Source organism: Octopus sinensis, linkage group LG5, assembly GCF_006345805.1.
Source record: "Octopus sinensis linkage group LG5, ASM634580v1, whole genome shotgun sequence".
Classification (NCBI taxonomy): Eukaryota; Metazoa; Mollusca; class Cephalopoda; order Octopoda; family Octopodidae; genus Octopus; species Octopus sinensis.
Window position 1 is genome coordinate 18,460,741 of NC_043001.1, and position 20,002 is coordinate 18,480,742.

General features: G+C 39.9%; 1 protein-coding gene across 2 annotated transcripts in view; it reads left to right on the forward strand.

The window, feature by feature from the left end:
• Positions 1 to 16,553, forward strand: part of LOC115212342 (McKusick-Kaufman/Bardet-Biedl syndromes putative chaperonin) — a 19,229-nt gene extending 2,676 nt beyond the window's left edge. For both annotated transcript variants that reach the window (XM_029781208.2, XM_036503190.1), the window contains exons 2-7: positions 586 to 795; positions 2,744 to 2,923; positions 5,055 to 6,061; positions 7,811 to 7,989; positions 13,048 to 13,158; positions 15,934 to 16,553. In XM_029781208.2, coding sequence (XP_029637068.1) covers positions 5,071 to 6,061; positions 7,811 to 7,989; positions 13,048 to 13,158; positions 15,934 to 16,404 — 1,752 coding nt within the window. In that variant the 5' untranslated portion in view covers positions 586 to 795; positions 2,744 to 2,923; positions 5,055 to 5,070 and the 3' untranslated portion in view covers positions 16,405 to 16,553. The remainder of the gene's footprint in view (positions 1 to 585; positions 796 to 2,743; positions 2,924 to 5,054; positions 6,062 to 7,810; positions 7,990 to 13,047; positions 13,159 to 15,933) is intronic.
• The last annotated feature ends 3,449 nt before the right edge of the window (positions 16,554 to 20,002 follow it).

The window sequence follows — 20,002 nt, forward strand, 5'->3', positions numbered from 1 at the left end:
CTGAGGAAATATGTCCTGTGTATCATATGATATATAGTAAAGGCAGAGGGTTAAGAAGGACATCAAATGTATTACTCTCACCAATCTTAGAAGACTAAGATATCCTTGTTGACAAGCCCCTTCCTCTAGATGTAGCTATTAAATAACGTGGAGGCACAATGGCCCAGTGGTTAGGGCAGCGGACTCGCGGTCATAGGATCGCGGTTTCGATTCCCAGACCGGGCGTTGTGAGTGTTTATTGAGCGAAAACACCTAAAAGCTCCACGAGGCTCTGGCAGGGGATGGTGGTGATCCCTGCTGTACTCTTTCACCACAACTTTCTCTCACTCTTACTTCCTGTTTCTGTTGTACCAGCACGTGTCTGTGGAGTGCTCAGCCACTTACACGTTAATTTCACGAGCAGGCTGTTCCGTTGATTCGGATCAACCGGAACCCTCATCGTCGTAACTGACGGAGTGCTTCCACTATTAAATAACATAAATTCTCTAAACACATTGATGGAACATTAGGATTAAGGGTTAGAAAGAGCAAGGCTAGTTGATAATTGTTTAATAAAATAATTTAGAAAGTTTTCTTTCTTTTCAGTTAACAATGTTGAAGCAATTGAAAGCCTTTGCCAAAAATTACACGGTGCTGCTTGTTATGATCCCTTCAGTAATTGCCGTACATGTTGGTTGGTACTATATGCAATTTAATCCTGATTTAGTTGAGCCTGAAAGACAAGAGATTGGGATTTTGGGAAAATTAATCAAGAAAACCCCAAAAGAATAAATAAGAAACTCCAAATTACCCAAAGTAAGTTAATGTTTGTCATAATTATTGGAAAAAACCCCAATTCCTTAAAATTTTTTTTTTGTTTAATTTGTTTTCTGTCTGATATCAAGTGAGGGCTAAATTATTAAGGAACATGGCCTAGTGGTTAGGCTGCTGTACTCATGATTGTGAGATCTTGGTTTCAATTTCTGGACTGGGTGGTGTGTTGTGTTCTTGAGTAAGCCACATTATTTCATATAGCTCTGCAGTCACCTCAACATCTGATGTTTGGCACACTATGCACCTGTACAGGTAATGTTGATTTGATGGAGGGACTGAGCTAATATGTAACATGAACATTTTAGCACTACAAGCAAATAGTCTCTGTGATGGTTGCTAAGCAAGTTGTTGTGGGACCCTCATCTATCTTTTATGACTGGATAATCCACAAACTATCGTAACCAGACTTACATCATTTTAAGGGTATTTTAAGAAATTATAATAATAATGAAATTATTGTATACGGTGCTCAGGTGCACCACAACTTGTCAAAAGTGTGTATAAAGCATATGCAGTAATGTACAAATGCCTGCAAAGTGAACAATGTATGAGTCAGATACATGCTTGTGTGTGTATGGAGGGGAGAAAATCAGGTGTAGTGTTGGCGAATCTCAGAAAGCATGGAAGTTTTGAAGGATGCAGTGCTCCGACAACTAACAACTGATGATGGCAGTTTGTTCCATACTTCAGCAACTCTTAGCGTGAAAAAATGTTTCCGAAAGTCATGGGAGCTGTACTGTTTTCTGACTTTGTAATCATGCCCACGGGTGTTAGATGGGTGGAGTTTGAAAAGGTGCTCAGAGTTATTGTTAGTAAGATGGTTAATAATTTTATGGGTGTCTGCCAAGTCAGCTGCCAGACGTTGGAGTTTGAAGGTATCCATGTCCAGGGAAGTAAGGCATTCAGAATATGGCAAATGCCTGATGGAGGGTATTGTCTTGGTTGCACGTCGCTAAACAGTTTCCAGACAATATCCTGGGCAAGATAGGGGTTCCAGACTGGTGATGCAAATTATTTCTACTATTTCAACTTTACTACTTTCTAACCACAAAATAATTAATCACTCACTTTGGAGCAGCTATGAAATGAGTCATTCTAGTAATGTATTACATTAAAATTTTGATGTGAATTCATAATGAACTTTGGCAAGTTAGGCATGAATGTCTGTTTCCACCCCATTAACTTAGTTGATAAGGATTCCTAGGTATCTAAGGTTATCCATATCATCTTGTGCAGTCATGGACAAACTACAGTCCGCAGGCCACGTATCTTTCTGAATGACACCTTCAACAAAATAATTACCTTGAATTTTATAATAGTGTGTCTCACCTGATGATGAGCCCTGTCTCATGTAGCCTGCTTCTTGTAAAATGTTGCCCATGACTGGTCTAGTGGTTTGCCATTGGCAGTGATAGTTGATGGGCTGTTTATGTGCATGATTTGTGTTTTTGATGAAGATTCTGTTTGCATTGCATAATTGTTCAGCCTATGAATTCTCTTAAGTCAATGATTTCTCTTTGAAGAGAGGGTTGCCAAATCAGGAAGAGACTGGGAAAGAGTATACAGCCATCTCATCATCATCATTGTTTAACGTCCGTTTTCCATGCTAGCATGGGTTGGACGGTTCGACTGGGGTCTGGGAAGCCAGGAGGCTGCACCAGGCTCAGTCTGATCTGGCAGTGTTTCTACAGCTGGATGCCCTTTCTAATGCCAACCACTCCATGAGTGTAGTGGGTGCTTTTTACATGCCACCGGCACAGGTGCCAGGCGAGGCTGGCAACGGCCACTTTCGGTTGGTGCTTTTTATGTGCCCAATCTGGATTTCATTGAAAACTATTGAGAGAGTTTCTTCTTAATTATCAAATTGCATTAAGAAATCTTATACACCACTGATATTAAATTTATATATATATATATTTTTCAATTCTAGGATTTGCCAAACATGTCTCTAAGAACAGTTTTCCAGTCGGCTGCTAATTGGGCCCATAGCAACAAGTTTGTTTCCTTGATAGTCATCACATCTGTTATGTACTTAGCAACATATCCATTGAAAACTCCAAAAATCGCTACTTCTGAAGAGAGAATTGCTAAATCATCACCAAAATAACAGGTTAGTTACAAATTTCAAAAATATTTTAATTGCTTTAATTTTGTATTCAGGGACTGATCTTCAAAAACTATTCTTTATAGATTAGCAAATGAAAATTGTTTATTTTATTTTTTGTTCCTCTTGGCTTTTAAAAATTGTATGTGGAAATGGTTGTGTAGTTCTCCTTGTAGTATAAGATATGGATTCAGAGAATTGTGTGGCTATCATAGAAAGCTCTTCTAACAGATTTGGCTAACAGACCACATAGTAATGCAGAATGAATATCCATGCAGCTGGATACCCTTCTTAATGCCAACCACTGGCAATGGCACTAGATATGATTACTAAGTGACTTGCAAGACATGACCCCTCAACTGAGAGGGGACTAGTATTGAGGGTGGTGGTTTTATTGCAGAGGATGCGAGGTTGAAATATGATGGAGGAGGTAGGTGTGTGTCAGGGAGGTAATAGGTGGCAGCAGAGACAACCCCTAATATACATATTAGGAGAAGCCAACATAGGAAGCTTCATGCAGTCACTCAGACTAGAAAACAACAGGGAATCTTCTTCAAATCACAATCTACTGTATTAAACAAAACATTTTAGGTAATGTAGGGATCACAAATTGATCACATCATCATCATCATCATCGTTTAATGTCCGTTTTCTATGCTAGCATGGGTTGGATGGTTTGACCGGAGTCTGGGAAACCAGGAAGCTGCACCAGGCTCCAATCTGATCTGGCAATGTTTCTACAGCTGGATGCCCTTCCTGATGCCAACCATTCCGTGAGTGTAGTGGGTGCTTTTTACGTGTCACTGGCACAGGGGCCTGAGGAGGCTGGCAACTGGCCACAATCGGTTGGTGCTTTTTACGTGTCACCGACACAGACGCTAGTCAGGCGGTGCTGGCATATCCATGAATATCTTTACTCATGGCTCTACTCAATTAGAATTGACCTGTAGCAGTAAGACTACAGTAGCAGATATAGCTAAAATTATTGCAAAGTATATTTTACTTGTGAGATTGTCTGTCTCACAATATTTATAGAAAGATTTTCTTAAATTAAAATTATCAATTATATGAAAAAAAAAAAAAAACTCTGTTCTTTAAAGATTTTTCTATACTCTCTCTTTTACTCTTTTACTTGTTTCAGTCATTTGACTGCGGCCATGCTGGAGCACCACCTTTAATCGAGCAACTCGACCCCGGGACTTATTCTTTTGTAAGCCCAGTACTTATTCTATCGGTCTCTTTTGCCGAACCGCTAAGTAACGGGGACATAAACACACCAGCATCGGTTGTCAAGCAATGCTAGGGGACATACAGACACACAAACACACACACGCATATATATATATATATATATATACATATATACGACGGGCTTCTTTCAGTTTCCGTCTACCAAATCCACTCACAAGGCTTTGGTCGGCCCGAGGCTATAGTAGAAGACACTTGCCCAAGGTGCCACGCAGTGGGACTGAACCCGGAACCATGTGGTTGGTAGACAAGCTACTTACTACACAGCGACTCCTGCGCCTATATGGTTAATAATTTTTAATTTAAGAAAATTTTTCTTCAAACATATATTTGCATATAATATGTGTGTGTATATATTTCATGTGTTTATATGTGTATGTATGTATATATATATATATATACACACACACACACACTTACATACATACCTCTCTGTCTCTATATATGTATATATCTGTTTGTGTGTATGTGTATATATATCATCATCATCATCATCGTTTAGCATCCACTTTCCATGCTAGCATGGGTTGGACGGTTCAACTGGTGTCTGGGAAGCCAGAAAGCTGCACCAGGCCCAGTCTGATCTGGCAATGTTTCTACGGCTGGATGCCCTTCCTAACGCCAAGATGCCCTTCTTAACGCCATATATATATATATATATACACACACACACATACATACATACCTCTCTGTCTGTATATATGTATATATCTGTCTGTGTGTGTGTATATATATATATATATATATATATATACACACAAGTACATTCTCTGTCTCTATATATGTATATATCTGTTTGTGTGTGTATATATATATATATATATACACAAGCACACGTTTACCTGTCTGTCTGTTTATATATATATATATATATCTGTATATATTTCAGAGTATATAATTGAATAATGCAGGAAGTTACTGAAACTAAACTCCTACGTGGCAAACTCACAGACAAGGAAACAGTGCACCAACTCAATTCACTTAGGCATTTATTTTCCACCACAGTTGGCCCTTATGGAGGCATTAAGCTACTGCGTAATAACTGCGGGGGTCATGTCACACTGACAAGTTCATCATCCAGGTTGCTGGCTGCTCTGCGACCTACAAATCCTTTAGCACGACTCATAATTGAAGCCTGTTCAAAGCATTCACATACCTACGGGGATGGGGCTCTCTTCATGGCTCATTTTATCCTAATTCTGATAGACAAAGCTTTGAAACTTGATTTAGATCATAGGTTGATTACCAAAGTAAATTCTTTTCTTCTTGAATTATTTCTTAGTCATTTAAAATCAGATGATTTCTCCTGTAAAATGGCTGTAGAAATATCTGATGTTAATTCTTTGTGTCAGGTGGCCAGTACGATGTTGTCATCAAAACCATTGTACCAGCTAGACGAGCAGCTGCTAAAGTTGATGAGTTCTGTACTCTTAGAAACCTTCATTAGAAGCCTTCCTTCTGAAAGACAGGACAGTTCCTTAAGACCCATCTTAGACAATATACATATCATTGGCATTCCTGGTGAAGAAACACATAATTCTTTCTGTTGTGAAGGATTATTGCTTGAGGCTACAAACATCAAAGAAGTGCTGTCATGGCAAACACAGAGAGAATCTCTGGAGAATATTTGTACAGTTGTAGTAAATGTATCTATGGCAGGAGATTCTATAGAGCTACCTCAGTTGACTTATGCCAGTACCAGCCTTAAAGAACTTGAGCAAAGCTTTCTTTCTCATTTGGAGTCATTCTGTTCTGGACTCATATCAAAAGGCATTAGAATTTTATTCTGCCAGAAAGTGGTTCACCCTTGTCTAAAAGACCAACTGAGAAGAAACGGTGTATTGGTTTTTGATCGTCTTGGTGCTTTGCTGTGCTCCAAAGTTATCAATTTAACAGGTAATTAGTTAATTATTTTAAACTGACATTTATCATCATCATTATCATTTAGCGTCCGCTTTCCATGCTAGCATGGGTTGGACAGTTCAACTTGGGTCTGGGAAGCCAGAAGGCTGCACCAGGCCCAGTCTGATCTGGCAATGTTTCTACGTCTGGATGCCCTTCCTAACGCCAACCACTCTGTGAGTATATTGGGTGCTTTTTACGTGCCACCGGCACAGGTCCCAGACGGGGTTGGAAAACGGCCACGGTCGGATGGTGCTTTTTACGTGCCACCAGCACGGGGACCAGGCGGGTTGTATTAAATTATGTTTAATATGTCCTTATAATAAATGAACAAGAGCCAATGTTAGCTTTGGCTAAGTTTCTACAGTTGGATGCTCTTTCTCATGTCAATCACTAGATGCTTTTTTCCATGTCACCATTCCTAGTGAGGTCTCTAAAAGAACAGGAAAATAATAAAAACTCCTTTGATTATGTGTGTGTGTGTGAACATGGCTGTTGCTAGTACTGCCTGACTGGCCCTCGTGCTGGTGGCACGTAAAAGCACCCACTACACTCTCGGAGTGGTTGGCGTTAGGAAGGGCATCCAGCTGTAGAAACTGCCAGATCAGATTGGAGCCTGGTGCAGCCACCTGGTTCACCAGTCCTCAGTCAAATCGTCCAACCCATGCTAGCATGGAAAGCGGAGGTTAAACGATGATGATGATATGTGTGTGTGTGTGTGTTTGGTGAGGAGTATTTGAAAGAGTGGGGAGGTTGTTTTATGCTGGATGTTGAGAGGTTGAAGTGTGATAGTCTTGCTATAGAGGAAATAAATGGCTATGCCATATATAATGGTGGATGGGAGTTACCGGAAAGAAGGTAGAGATGCTGGTGACTAGATACCAGACCATCTCAAAATACAAGGAGAGTGTAAGAGAGGATAGAGGCAGTGAATGGGGGTGGGAGGGTAATAGTTAGAAATAGGGGTAGAAGTGAATGTAATGAGTGAACAAGAATGGATATGCAATTGATGGGGAATACCAGGATGGAGAGGGAATAGGGTTAGAGAGATAGAAGTGGCTCAAGAAAGAGAATGTATCAGAAAATAGGGTTGTAGGGGTGTGATGTGCATGAGGATGTAGCGGTGGGGAGGGAGATGTAGGGATAAATAATAGGTGATGCATGATGGGTGATATGGTAGGGTGTTGAGAATGATAGTAGATATGAGAGATGTTAAGACAGGGTATGGCAGAGGAAAGAGTGCAATGGCTGAAGGTACAGAAAAGGGAGCAATGAAAATAGTGTGGGGAAAGAATCATAATGAAATGAGAGATGGAAGGGGGTTCCAAGAGGGAAGGGAGGTAACTGGAAGTACAAAGAAAAATTTAGATGGAATATGTGTTGGTTTTGCTCTCAAGTGATTGCCGCAGCAGGGTAGTGCCATAGACAGAGGAGTGATGATTGCCAGAGAATGAAATGTGGGGAATGCTTGACAGGGTAGAAAGGCAGCGCTCCGGTCAGGTTTGACTTGGGGCTGGATGCCCTTTCTGATGCTGATCACTAGATGCTTTTTTCATGTCACCATCCCTAGTGAGGTCTCTAAGTAACTTGCAAGATAAAAAAAGAACAAAAAAAAAAAAAACTCCCTTGATTATGCATGTGTGGGGGTGAGTATTTGTGAGAGTGGGGAGATGGGACCAAACAACAACAATGCTAGCAGTGATTTAATCTTGATGGTCTATACTGTTTAAAATATATTTTCAGATTCCGTTCCAATTAGTTCATTTTCATCAGCTTGCTCTCCAGATCAATTAGGGAAAATCAGTAAATTCTCGGTCATGGATGTTTTCGGAAAGCAGTGGCTTCATCTGAATCAGATATCCAGCAGTTTAACTACCCTTGTAGTTTGTAGTCAAATGGAAGAACAGCTTGAAGAATTAAAGGTTGGTTTGTCTCCTTTCTATAAGTGTTAGAATTGCAAGGAATTCTTTCCTTTTATTGATTTCATGATCATCATCATCGTTTAACGTCCGCCTTCCATGCTAGCATGGGTTGTACGGTTCGATTGGGTTCTGGGAAGCCATGAGGCTGCACCAGGCCCAGTCTGATCTGGCAGTGTTTCTACAGCTGGATGCCCTTCCTAATGCCAACCACTCCGTGAGTGTAGTGGGTGTTTTTTATGTGCCACCGGCACAGGGGCAATATTTTAATTTCATCATCACCATTTAATGTCCATCTTTCCATGCTTGTGTGGGTTGGCTGGATTTTGTTGGGGTGGATTTTTTACTGCCAGATGCCCTTCCTGTTGCTAACCCTTATCTATTTCCAAGTAAGGTAATATTTCCCCATGTCTAAAATTCTCTCAGAAGATTGGAAATGGACACTGCTTGTAGTACAGTGACACTTGTTTACAACTATCACAAAATGTCAAGGCTAAAAGACAGTAACACACACACACACGAGGACTTCCTTTCATTTTCCATTTAGCATATTCTCTCACAAGGCTTTGGTTGACCCAAGGTAGTGTAGCGGGGAGCTGGCAGAAATGTTAGCACGCTGGGCGAAATGCTTTGTGGTATTTTATCTGTTGCTGCGTTCTGAGTTCAAATTCTGCCGAGGTCGACTTTGCCTTTCATCCTTTCGGGGTCGATAAATTAAGTACCAGTTACGCACTGGGGTCGATGTAATTGACTTAATCCGTTTGTCTGTCCTTGTTTGTCCCCTCTATGTTTAGCCCCTTGTGGGCAATAAAGAAATAAGGTATTGTAGAAATTTACCCAAGGTGCTACACAATGCAACTGAACCTGGAACCATGTAGTTAGGAGGTAAAGTGCCTACTTTTATTAATGTTTATAAATACTTTTGCTCCTCAAGAATAGCTGGACTTGTACTGCTTCCACTTTGGCTATCTTATCTCATTAGTCTCTTCTCTTCCTGCCATCATTCTTGTTGTACCTCTTAGTGTTTGTCGTTTATACAACAAGTGACAGACGAAAAAGGGAGTATATAGGTGCATGGGTGGCTGTGTGGTAAGTAGCTTGTTTACCAACCACATGGTTCCGGGTTCAGTCCCATTGCGTGGCACCTTGGGCAAGTGTCTTCTACTATAGCCTCGGGCCGACCAAAGCCTTGTGAGTGGATTTGGTAGACGGAAACTGAAAGAAGCCCGTCGTATATATGTATATATATATATGTGTGTGTGTATATGTTTGCATGTATGTGTTTGTCCCCCTAGCATTGCTTGACAACCGATGCTGGTGTGTTTATGTCCCTGTCACTTAGCGGTTCGGCAAAAAGAGACCGATAGAATAAGTACTGGGCTTAGAAAAAGAATAAGTCCCGGGGTCGAGTTGCTCGATTAAAGGCGGTGCTCCAGCATGGCCACAGTCAAATGACTGAAACAAGTAAAAGAGTAAGAGTAAGAGTAATATGAGAAACTTTATTGCTCGCAACGATTGTTTCGATCTGTTCTGCATTGATTTCTTGTGACGATGCACCACAACCAGTTGTACCGTATCCCACCCGTGAGGGATCAACTGATTCTTGTTTTATAGACCACAAATTGATGAAAGGCAAAATTGACTTCAGCAGTATTTGTAGTCAGAACATAAAGCTGGAAGAAATGCTGTTAGGCCTTTTGTCTGGCATGCTAACGATTCTGCCAGCTTGCTGCCTTCCGTAGTATTGTTCATATACACACATAATATATATTCTTTTACTCTTTTACTTGTTTCAGTCATTTGACTGTGGCCATGCTGGAGCACCGCCTTTAGTCGAGCAAATGAACCCCAGTACTTATTCTTTGTAAGCCCAGTACTTATTCTATCGGTCTCTTTTGCCGAACCGCTAAGACGTAAACACACCAGCATCGGTTGTCAAGCAATGCTAGGGGGACAAACACAGACACACAAACATATACACACACACTTACATATATATATACATATATATGACAAGCTTCTTTCAGTTTCCGTCTACCAAATCCACTCACAAGGCATTGGTTGGCCCGAGGCTATAGTAGAAGACACTTGCCCAAGATGCCACGCAGTGGGACTGAACCCAGAACCATGTGGTTGGTTAGCAAGCTACTTACCACACAGCCACTCCTGCGCTTATATATATATACACACACGCACGCACGCACGCATGCGCGCGCGGCAGCGAGCTGGCAGAAACGTTAGCACGTCGGGCGAAATGCTTAGTGGTATTTCGGCTGCCGTTACGTTGTGAGTTCAAATTCCGCCGAGGTCGACTTTGCCTTTCATCATTTCGGTGTCGATAAATTAAGTACCAGTTACGCACTGGGGTCGATGTAATCGACTTAGTACCTATGTCTGTCCTTGTTTGTCCCCTCTATGTTTAGCCCCTTGTGGGTAATAAAGAAATAGTATTGTTCATATTGCATCTCAACAGTAACACTATATGGGAACAGACTGTGTATCAATAGTTAGCTGGAAAAGATGTTTTCCTGGGGCTTAAACAACAGTAGCATCGTCCTGTACAGGACTGCCACATTCTGTTGGCAAATAAACTTTACTATTTGGTACTGTTACTGTGTATCTCTCACTGAGAGATTTAAAAAGAAGCTGTTTTAAGAGATCAACGACTGTGTTGCTTGACTATATAGTGTTTACGAGTGGAGAAAGCTTTTATCAACAGCCATTTATTGTCTCACACTGAGGACGGGTAACCACCCAGAAACCATGGTCGTCGTCGTTGTTAAGCAACAAGACGGGTAAGGGTGATTAGGTGATGGTCTAGGGCTTAGGGGCTGGAGATCCCAGACCTTGGAAAAAAACAAAAAACTTTGGTCATCTTGTTGTAGTCGAGGGCTCTTCGTTGATGCCCGATATCACTGGGAGGTGGTCCTCGAAGTTGCTGGAAATGGAGATCTCCAGGTCCAAATTCTTGAACGGCGAAACCATGGTCTGTAAGTATTATGTAAGGCTGGAGATGGGAGTGATGAGTGACCTCCCTTGCAAACACTATGTGGTCACAGACTGTTTGATAACCAGATGGAAAAGATGTTTTGGGGCTTAAACAAAAGTAACATCACCCTTTATAGGACCACCACATTCTGTTGGTAAATAAACTTTACTATATATATATATATTATATATATATATATATATATAATATATATATATTGTTGGTATTTTACAAAAGTGTCATAAGTCCAAAACATTGCTTTTTCAGAAAGTGAAAAAATAGTTTCACCATTCCATAGCAAAACCATTGTACTACACTTTGACAATTTTTGATATCTTGGCATCTGAAGTAGCTGGAGATGTGACAGTTTTACCCAAAGAACCATCTATTCCAAGCAAAAATAAATATTGAAAAAAATGCATTTGGCCAAATTTTGACAGATGACAGTTAAGCATAATAGCAACATTAAATGATGATGGTATAAAGCTTTTAGAATGCCAAATGTTAAAAGAACAGTAGTGGAATGTGAATATTTAGATAAGAAAAATATTTAGAGAAGTGTTGTTTATAATTCATTAATTTTTAAAATAAAATTTATTAGAATTCTATTTTCTTTTCTGAAATATTACTAACAAAAGATTAGAAGGGAAAATATTGCATGGTAGCAAAATACTTCAGTTTTTATAGAGCCACATTTTTAAGATACTAGTATATTTATGAGATCATCATCATCATCGTTTAACGTCGGCTTTCCATGCTAGCATGGGTTGGACGATTTTGACCGAGGGCTGGCGAACCAGATGGCTGAATCAGGCTCCAATCTTGATTTGGCAGAGTTTCTACAGCTGGATGCCCTTCCTAACGCCAACCACTCTGAGAGTGTGGTGGGTGCTTTTTACGTCCTACCAGCACGGGGGCCAGTCAGGTGGTACTGGCAACGACCTTGCTCAAATCTTTTTGCACATGCCCCCAGCATGGGTGCCAGTATGGCGATGTTGTTAATGATCACGCTTGAATGGTGCCAAATATTTTATAGGTGTGGGTCTAGCTGTGTGGTTAAGACAGGTGTTTCCCAGTCATATGGTTGGGTTCAGTCCCACTGCATGGCATCTTGGGCAAGTGTCTTCTAATACATCCCAGGGCCGACCAAAACCATCCTCTGTCAATTTGGTAGATGGAAACTGAAAGAAGCCTATTGTACGTGTGTTGTGTGTGTGTGTGTTTACCCATGTCTTGACATGTGATGATTGTAAATCAGCCTTCTAAGAAACATATGTCAGGTTTTGGGGAAATATTACCTTACCTGGAAACAGGTGGAGGTTGGTGATAGAAACAGGTGGAGGTTGGCTGTAGGAAACCTGCCTCAACAAATTCTGTCCTATTCATTCTGCCATGTAAAAGTAGACATTAATGTTACCAAGCCGGCTGAAACTGACTCTGGCTCTGTAGTACAAATGTCTTGTTTTCATAAGTTTTGAATTAAAAATCTTCCACCAAACCTTAGTCACAATTTATGTTCCTAACACTAGCTTAATGATTACTAAGTTATTTTACTAAATTCTTTGTTATATTTAAAATTAATTGAAAGAAACACAGAGCATCTCAACAGAAATATGGTCGCAAAAGGGTTAAAATATATAATAGAGAAACAACTCTTAACCCTTTCGTTACCAACCCAGCTGAAACCGGCTCTGGCTCTGAGTACAAATGTCTTGTTTTCATAAGTTTTGAATTAAAATCTTCCACCAAACCTTAGTCACAATTTATGTTAAGTTATTTTACTAAATTCTTTGTTATCTTTAAAGTAATTGAAAGAAATACAGAGCATCTTAAAATAAATACAGTAATGAAAGGGTTAAAGCAACAAGGATGAATGTATTCATTTCTCTAAATTCCATCAATCATGAAACAGAAGTGACACTCAGTGATAATCCTTCTAAAGTAGGATAAGTTGGTATTTGTAAGCCTGTGGAATGTCTTTGAATGGATTTTAAGTCGAGAGAGGTATTTATGTAGTTCATGTTTAATTCCATTGGTTTTTTTATTTTATGTATTTTGTTCAATTTTAACAGGTGAATTGCAACAATGTGATGTTAGCATTCCAGCACCTTCTCAGGACACCGGCTGTACTGCACGGTGGGGGCTGCTGGCAGTTCACTTTGGCTAACAAGCTTAGAGTTGAGGTAAAACTATTTTCTCTGCATTATTTACATTATTTACATTCAACAGATATTTGTCCTCATCTTTGTTCTTAACACAATGTTTTAGCTGATATACCCTCCAGCCTTCTTCAGGTGTCTTGGGGAAATTTCATACTATTTTCTCTATTGGTTACTTGGAATATTTTCTTATTTGTTCTATCCTTTACTCATCTCTTCAGTATTTAGTCTCCAACTCATCTTCTCTTGAAATATTTATCATACACTTCCTTGCTTCCCATCTACAAGGATTCAGGGTCAGTCCCACTGCATGACATGTTGGGCAAATGTCTCCTGTTATAGCATCTAGCTGACCAAAGCCTTATGAGTGAGTGGATTTGGTTGGTGGAAATTGAAAGAAGCCTGTTTGGTGTATGTGTGTGTGTGCATGTATCATCATGATCATCATCATTTAACATCCGGTATGGCTTGGACTCTTTTACCAGGGTTGGTAAGCTGAGGGGCTGCACCAGACTCCAGTCTGATTTGGCATGGTTTCTACGGCTGGATGCACTTCCTAATGCCAACCATTCCAAGAGTGTAATGAATGCTTTTGTGTGCCACCAGCATGTGTGCCATTTGCGTGACACCAGAATCTGCCATGACTATAATTTTACTTGGCTTCATGAGTCTTCTACTGAAGCATGGCAAATTGCTAAAGGAAGGTCTCAGTGATAATTTCTTTTTGGTTGGTAGAAATTGAAAGAAGCTCTTGCTTGGGATGGAAACTGAAAGAAGCCTATTGTACATGTGTTGTGTGTGTGTGTTCACCCATGTCTTGGCATGTGATAATTGTAAATCAACCTTCTAAGAAACACGTCAGGTCTTGTGGTGAGCTGGTAGAATTGTTAGCAAACCAGACAAAATACATGTAACAGACTTGGTAAGATCTGGTACTCAAACCCTCCGCCCGCGTTAAAAGTTAAAATATTTAGAACACTGATTGAGCCAGTCCTTCTCTATGGATCAGGGACCTTGACCTTATTGGCTCCCTTAGAAAAGCAACTAAATGGAACATATACCAACCTGCTCAGAAAGATACAGAACATCAGTTGGAGATCACTCCCAACACTTAGTAACATTTATGGAAATCTGATAGCAATATCCCTCAAGAGCAGAAACGGCTACAATTTACTGACCACTGTCATCGAGCAGAGAAAAAGGTTATCTCATCCCTATTCTTATGGCATCCCTCTGGAAGTGTTTTCTCCAGGAAACTGACATTTCCAGGTACTATATCACAGAACTCATGGCTGGATATTAGAGAGTTTCAATGGAGTTCTGACCAACCATAGGCTGGTCGAAGGAAGGTGATGATGATGATGAAAGGTCTAGGTCATATGTCATTGCCTCTGCGTGGCCCTATGCTTGAAAGGTGCTTCTCACCTGCCATAGGCATGGGTGCTAGTTACACGGCACCAGCATCAGCCACATTGCCTCTGTGAGGTCACACACACACATATATATATCATAGTTGTGGTTGATGCTAGTGTCACATATTGTTTCTCATCATCATCATTGTTTAACGTCTGCTTTCCATGAGGGCTGGTGAACCAGATGGCTGCACCAGGCTTCAATCTTGATCTGGCAGAGTTTCTACAGCTGGATGCCCTTCCTAACACCAACCACTCTGAGAGTGTAGTGGGTGCTTTTACATGCCACCAGCACGGGGCCAATCAGGCGGTAGTGGCAACGACCTTGCTGTAATCTTTTACACATGCCACCGGCACAGGTGCCTGTAAGGTGACGCTGGTAATGATCACGCTTGAATGGTGTCTTTTATGTGCCATCGGCACGGAGGCCAGATAGCCGCTCTGGCAACGATCACGCCTGAATTGTGCTCTTTAAGGTGACACTGGTAACGATCACCCTCAAATGGTGCCTTTTAAGTGCCACTGGCACAGAAGCTGGTTAGCCGCTGTGCTATTCTATCTATTCTCCAGCATTCAGATTTCTGTGTCAAATGTGATGCTTATTTATTTACATTGTCTTGAATTAATTGTCTGTTATCTCATAGATTCAAGATTTCGGTGATGTGGTTGTTTATTTTTAGAATGACATTGAAGGGTAGGTGTGAGAGGCTGGACCTGACTTTTTCCAACATAATACAGAATATTTGAGTCTAATATTGCTTGCAAAGACCTGTTGAATATTTCCGTCTACCAAATCTACTCACAAGGCTTTGGTCGGCCCAAGGCTACAATAGAAGATACTTACCCAAGGTGCCACACAATGGGACTGAACCCAGAACCGTATAGTTGGGAAGCAAAATTCTTACCACACAGTCATACCTGCACCTATATTGTATGTTTTTAAATGGCTAATAGTATTTTATGATTATTTTTAATAATGTATTCTAGTTTTGGAGAGACCAGTGTCATTGGTAAAATGGAATTAAAAGATATTCTTAATATTTATTTGTTAGTTGTTTTTTATGCATATTTGCACTGGTGTGATTGTGGTAAGAAGCTTGCTTCCCAACCATATGGTTTCAGTCTTATTATTATTACTATTATTATTATTATTATTATTATTATTATTATTACTATTATTATTATTATTATTATTACTATTATTATTATTATTATTATTATTATTATTACTATTATTATTATTATTATATTATTATTATTATTTTTATTATTATTATTTTTATTATTATTATTATTATTATTATTGTTTTTATTATTATTATTATTGTTATTATTATTGTTATTATTATTATTATTATTATTATTATTATTTTTTTGCCTATTTCAGGTTTCTGAAAATTTAGAAAGCTTCTCCAGTAAACTGGATTGTTCCGAGTCCCAGTTATTGCAGCTGTGTGATTATCTATGCACAAGTTTGGAACAAGCTGTTTCCCCATCTTCTCAGCAGGGCAAGAAATGTTTCACCCATCCTTCAGCTGGTCATCTTTGGATACAGGATGACCATGAAGTTAACGCAGAAAAAACTTGTTCATGTGGTGTGCTTTGTTGTAGTTTGTCAGATTTGAAACTTCAACCTTTAGAACATTCTCCTTCATTTGACAGATTTTCTAAGAAAGAGCTTTATGGCTCTTATAAACCTCTTGATACAATATCCAGTTCTGAACCTCCTAAGAAACCTCTTCTAATGGACTGCTTTATTCCATGGCAAACTGCTGTAGAAATATCGGTACTTCTAGCCAATATGGCTCTTAGTACCAATCAGTTTATCTTTGACACCAACTGTAAACCATCAACATAGTATTTCATTTCAGTGGTGTACTTGCAAGGCAGGTGATTTAATCTGAAGCCATGTGTCGAGACTAAAACAATTACAGCATGGAAGGCACATATTTAGCTATCGAAAACCATACAAAAACTGTTAGTTTCATTTAAACATTCATCGTTTAATGTCAAAATTTTCATCACATCAGTTGTGATGAAATCACTGCCACAGTTTCATTGCATCTCTGCGCAGTGGAACAGTATCAACGACCAGATCACAGATGTTGCAACAAAAATTTTGACCACAAATGGTAAATGTTTAAGTGAAGTCAAGTCTTTGTGTGTTTTTAAATGGCTAATAGTATTTTATGATTATATTTAATATTGTATTTTAGTTTTGGAGAGACCAGTGTTGTTTTCATCTTCATAAATCTAAAATTGTTTACATCAGGGTTGGCAGATTCTACTCCAAGAGTAATGTTTTATTTCACAAATATTGATGAGAGTTGGTAAATATTGAGTCTGAATTTATAAATTTATGTAATTTATATTCTTTGGATATAAAGTGAAATAAATTTAAACTTGTTAATATTTGGATATGGTAAAATGGAATTAAAAGATATTCTTAATATTTATTTTTAGTTGTTTATTTTTTGCTTATTTGTACAGGTGTAATTGTGGTAAGAGACTTACTTCCCAACCACATGGTTTCAGGTTCAGTCTTACTGCATGACACTTTGGGTCAGTGTCTTTTACTGTAGTCCAAGGTCAGCCAAAGCCTTGTGTATAGATTTGGTAGTTAGAAATTGAAAGAAGCCTATTTTGTATATATATATATATATATATATCATCATCATCATCATCATCATTTAACGTCCGCTTTCCATGCTAGCATGGGTTGGACGGTTCAACTGGGGTCTGGGAAGCCAGAAGGCTGCACCAGGCCCAGTCTGATCTGGCAGTGTTTCTACGGCTGGATGCCCTTCCTAACGCCAACCACTCCGTGAGTGTAGTGGGTGCTTTTTACGTGCCAGTTAATCCAAACATGAAAGCACAAAAAAACACAACAACGCGAGGACGTGGAACAAATATAGTATTATTGGACACTCAGGAAAGAAGGAGGGTTTAATGTTTTGAGTGGAGCTCTTTGTCAGAAACATAGGAAAAGGAAAGATCCAGAGAAGGGAAGATGGAGGAAAAAAAATCGCCAACGGTACACACGCTGTCACACACATATATATATGTGTGTGTTATTGTCTCTTTGTCTTGACAACATTGCATAGTTGTTGATTCACCATCATACAAGCAGTGTCCTTTATAATCATCTGGTCATGGGGAAGTATTACCTTATTTGGAAATAGGTGAGGATTGGCAACAAGAAGAGCATCCAACTAAAAAATTTACTTCAACAAATTCTGTCCAACCCATGCAAGTATGGAAAAGTGGGCATTGAAATGGTAATGATGATGGTTTGCATGTGTTTGCAGCCATTCAGTATGTTTTTATCTCACTCTCTGGTCCAAATATGGATTTGGTAAAGATCTCTTCTCTTTTGTCTTTTACTTGTTTCAGTCATCTTGACTGCGGCCATGCTGGAGCACTGCCTTTAGTTGAGCAAATCGACCCCAGGACTTATTCTTTGTAAGCCTAGTACTTATTCTATCGGTCTCTTTTGCCAAACCACTGAGTTACAGGGACGTAAACACACCACCATCAGTTATCAAGTGATGTTACGGGGGACTCACACACACAAACATATACACATACACACATATATATATACATATATATGATGGGCTTCTTTCAGTTTCCATCTACAAAATCCACTTACAAGGCTTTGGTCGGCCGGAGGCTATAGTAGAAGACACTTGCCCAAGGTGCCACGCAGTGGGACTAAACCCGGGACCATGTGGCTGGTAAGCAAGCTACTTACCACACAGCCACTCCTGCGCCTTAAAAATATGGAACACTTCACGAATTTGCGTGTCATCCTTGCGTGTATCGTTCTAATTTTAGAATACGTGCTCCCGTGTGGTACTTTTTGCTTAAATACATTTAGTTTTTGTCCTTACTGGGCGTTTTTGACCTTACTGTGGCTTTTCCAAGTCTCGCTGGCCTAGGTTGCAATGATGGAGTTATACTGACAAAATTTCATGTCAGTGATGTTGACCTTTTACACTTTTCTAAATGAATAACGGTTTCTGACATTAACTATAAACGGATACATTTGTGAAGGACTGATATTCTCAAATAACCTTAGAATATTATTGGTACTAGCAAATCTACCCATCTACGCTGGAGGCATAAAATGAGGGAGGGAAGTCACAGCAGCAGTATGTATTGAGAAATGTATAAACGGACTTGGATAGATTACTGGGTGATGTCTTAGAGGAATCACATTATTGTTGGTGATACAGCATTCTGTTGTAGCTATATGACATGTGTTTGCGACTAAGTGACATGTGATGACGATTCACTCCCAAACTGATATAGGTTCCCAGCCTCTCTAACATGAATGGTTATGTGGACCGCTCCTAATGAAAGCCAGAGCTTCCTTCGGCCACTACATAAGAAGTATTAGGAAAACAATGTTATTTAGATATACTTTTATTTTAGTTGTTTATATTATTTTACGCTTGTTTATACTCTTATACATTCAAAGTTCACAAATTTCCTTATTTAAATCATGAATCGTATTCCTTTCGATAACATCAATATGATTACAAAACTTCTTTGTAGACAATATTTTCTGTTTGGTCGACACTAATTTTCAAATTACTGAAGTCCGTTGCGCCACTCACAGCGACGTATAGCTGACCGTGTGTAAACATCGGAGTGGGTAAAAATACACCTTGTTTGCTGTAAATGCGCGAGCTGAATATTTAGGGTTGCAAAATAGCAAACTAAGACTTATCTCTCACTGTTCTATGCGAATAATGTCTGAATATTCTGGTACCATGGATTATTTTGATTGACAAAACTGAGATGTAAACAGCAGCCGCTTCGACTGGCCGTTTCGAATCCTGCTCGAGACCGACACACTTCAATAACCACTAAATAGCACTAATAATAATGTTCGTCCTTCGGGTTCGAAGATGACCATTGACATCATTTGGTGGAATTGCTGCTATGAGACCGGAGGTGGCTGGTGAGGCCAATCCGGGCAAGGAAGCCCCTCCCACAGGTGGGGGCAGAAGTGGGTGATGTCATGACATGCGCGTGACTTGGATTATAGTGAGGGTGACTTGCGCAGGATCAGCCTCACTCTCTCGTCCTGGTGCGCCGGATCCAGTGGCAAGACAAAGTCAAGACGGCTGGGGGTAGACCAGGATGCAGGAGCTGCCGGAAGGTGGCACGCATGGCGCAATCCAACCGCCTTAGGGGCTCCACTCCGGATTTTGGATGGCCATTGACTCATGAGAGAGTTCCTCTGCCCTTTGACAGGTTTTGTTTTTAGTCCTGCTGGGTGTCCAAATCACCCTCCTCACCAAGAAATCTTGGTGGGTTGCCAGTTTAGTCGCCAACGACCCGACCATGTAACAGGTTGTACCGGGTTACATGTTACCAGTAACTCCAAGCGGAGAGCACTATATACACGTTAATAACACTATATACTGGCACACGCTTTTTCCATT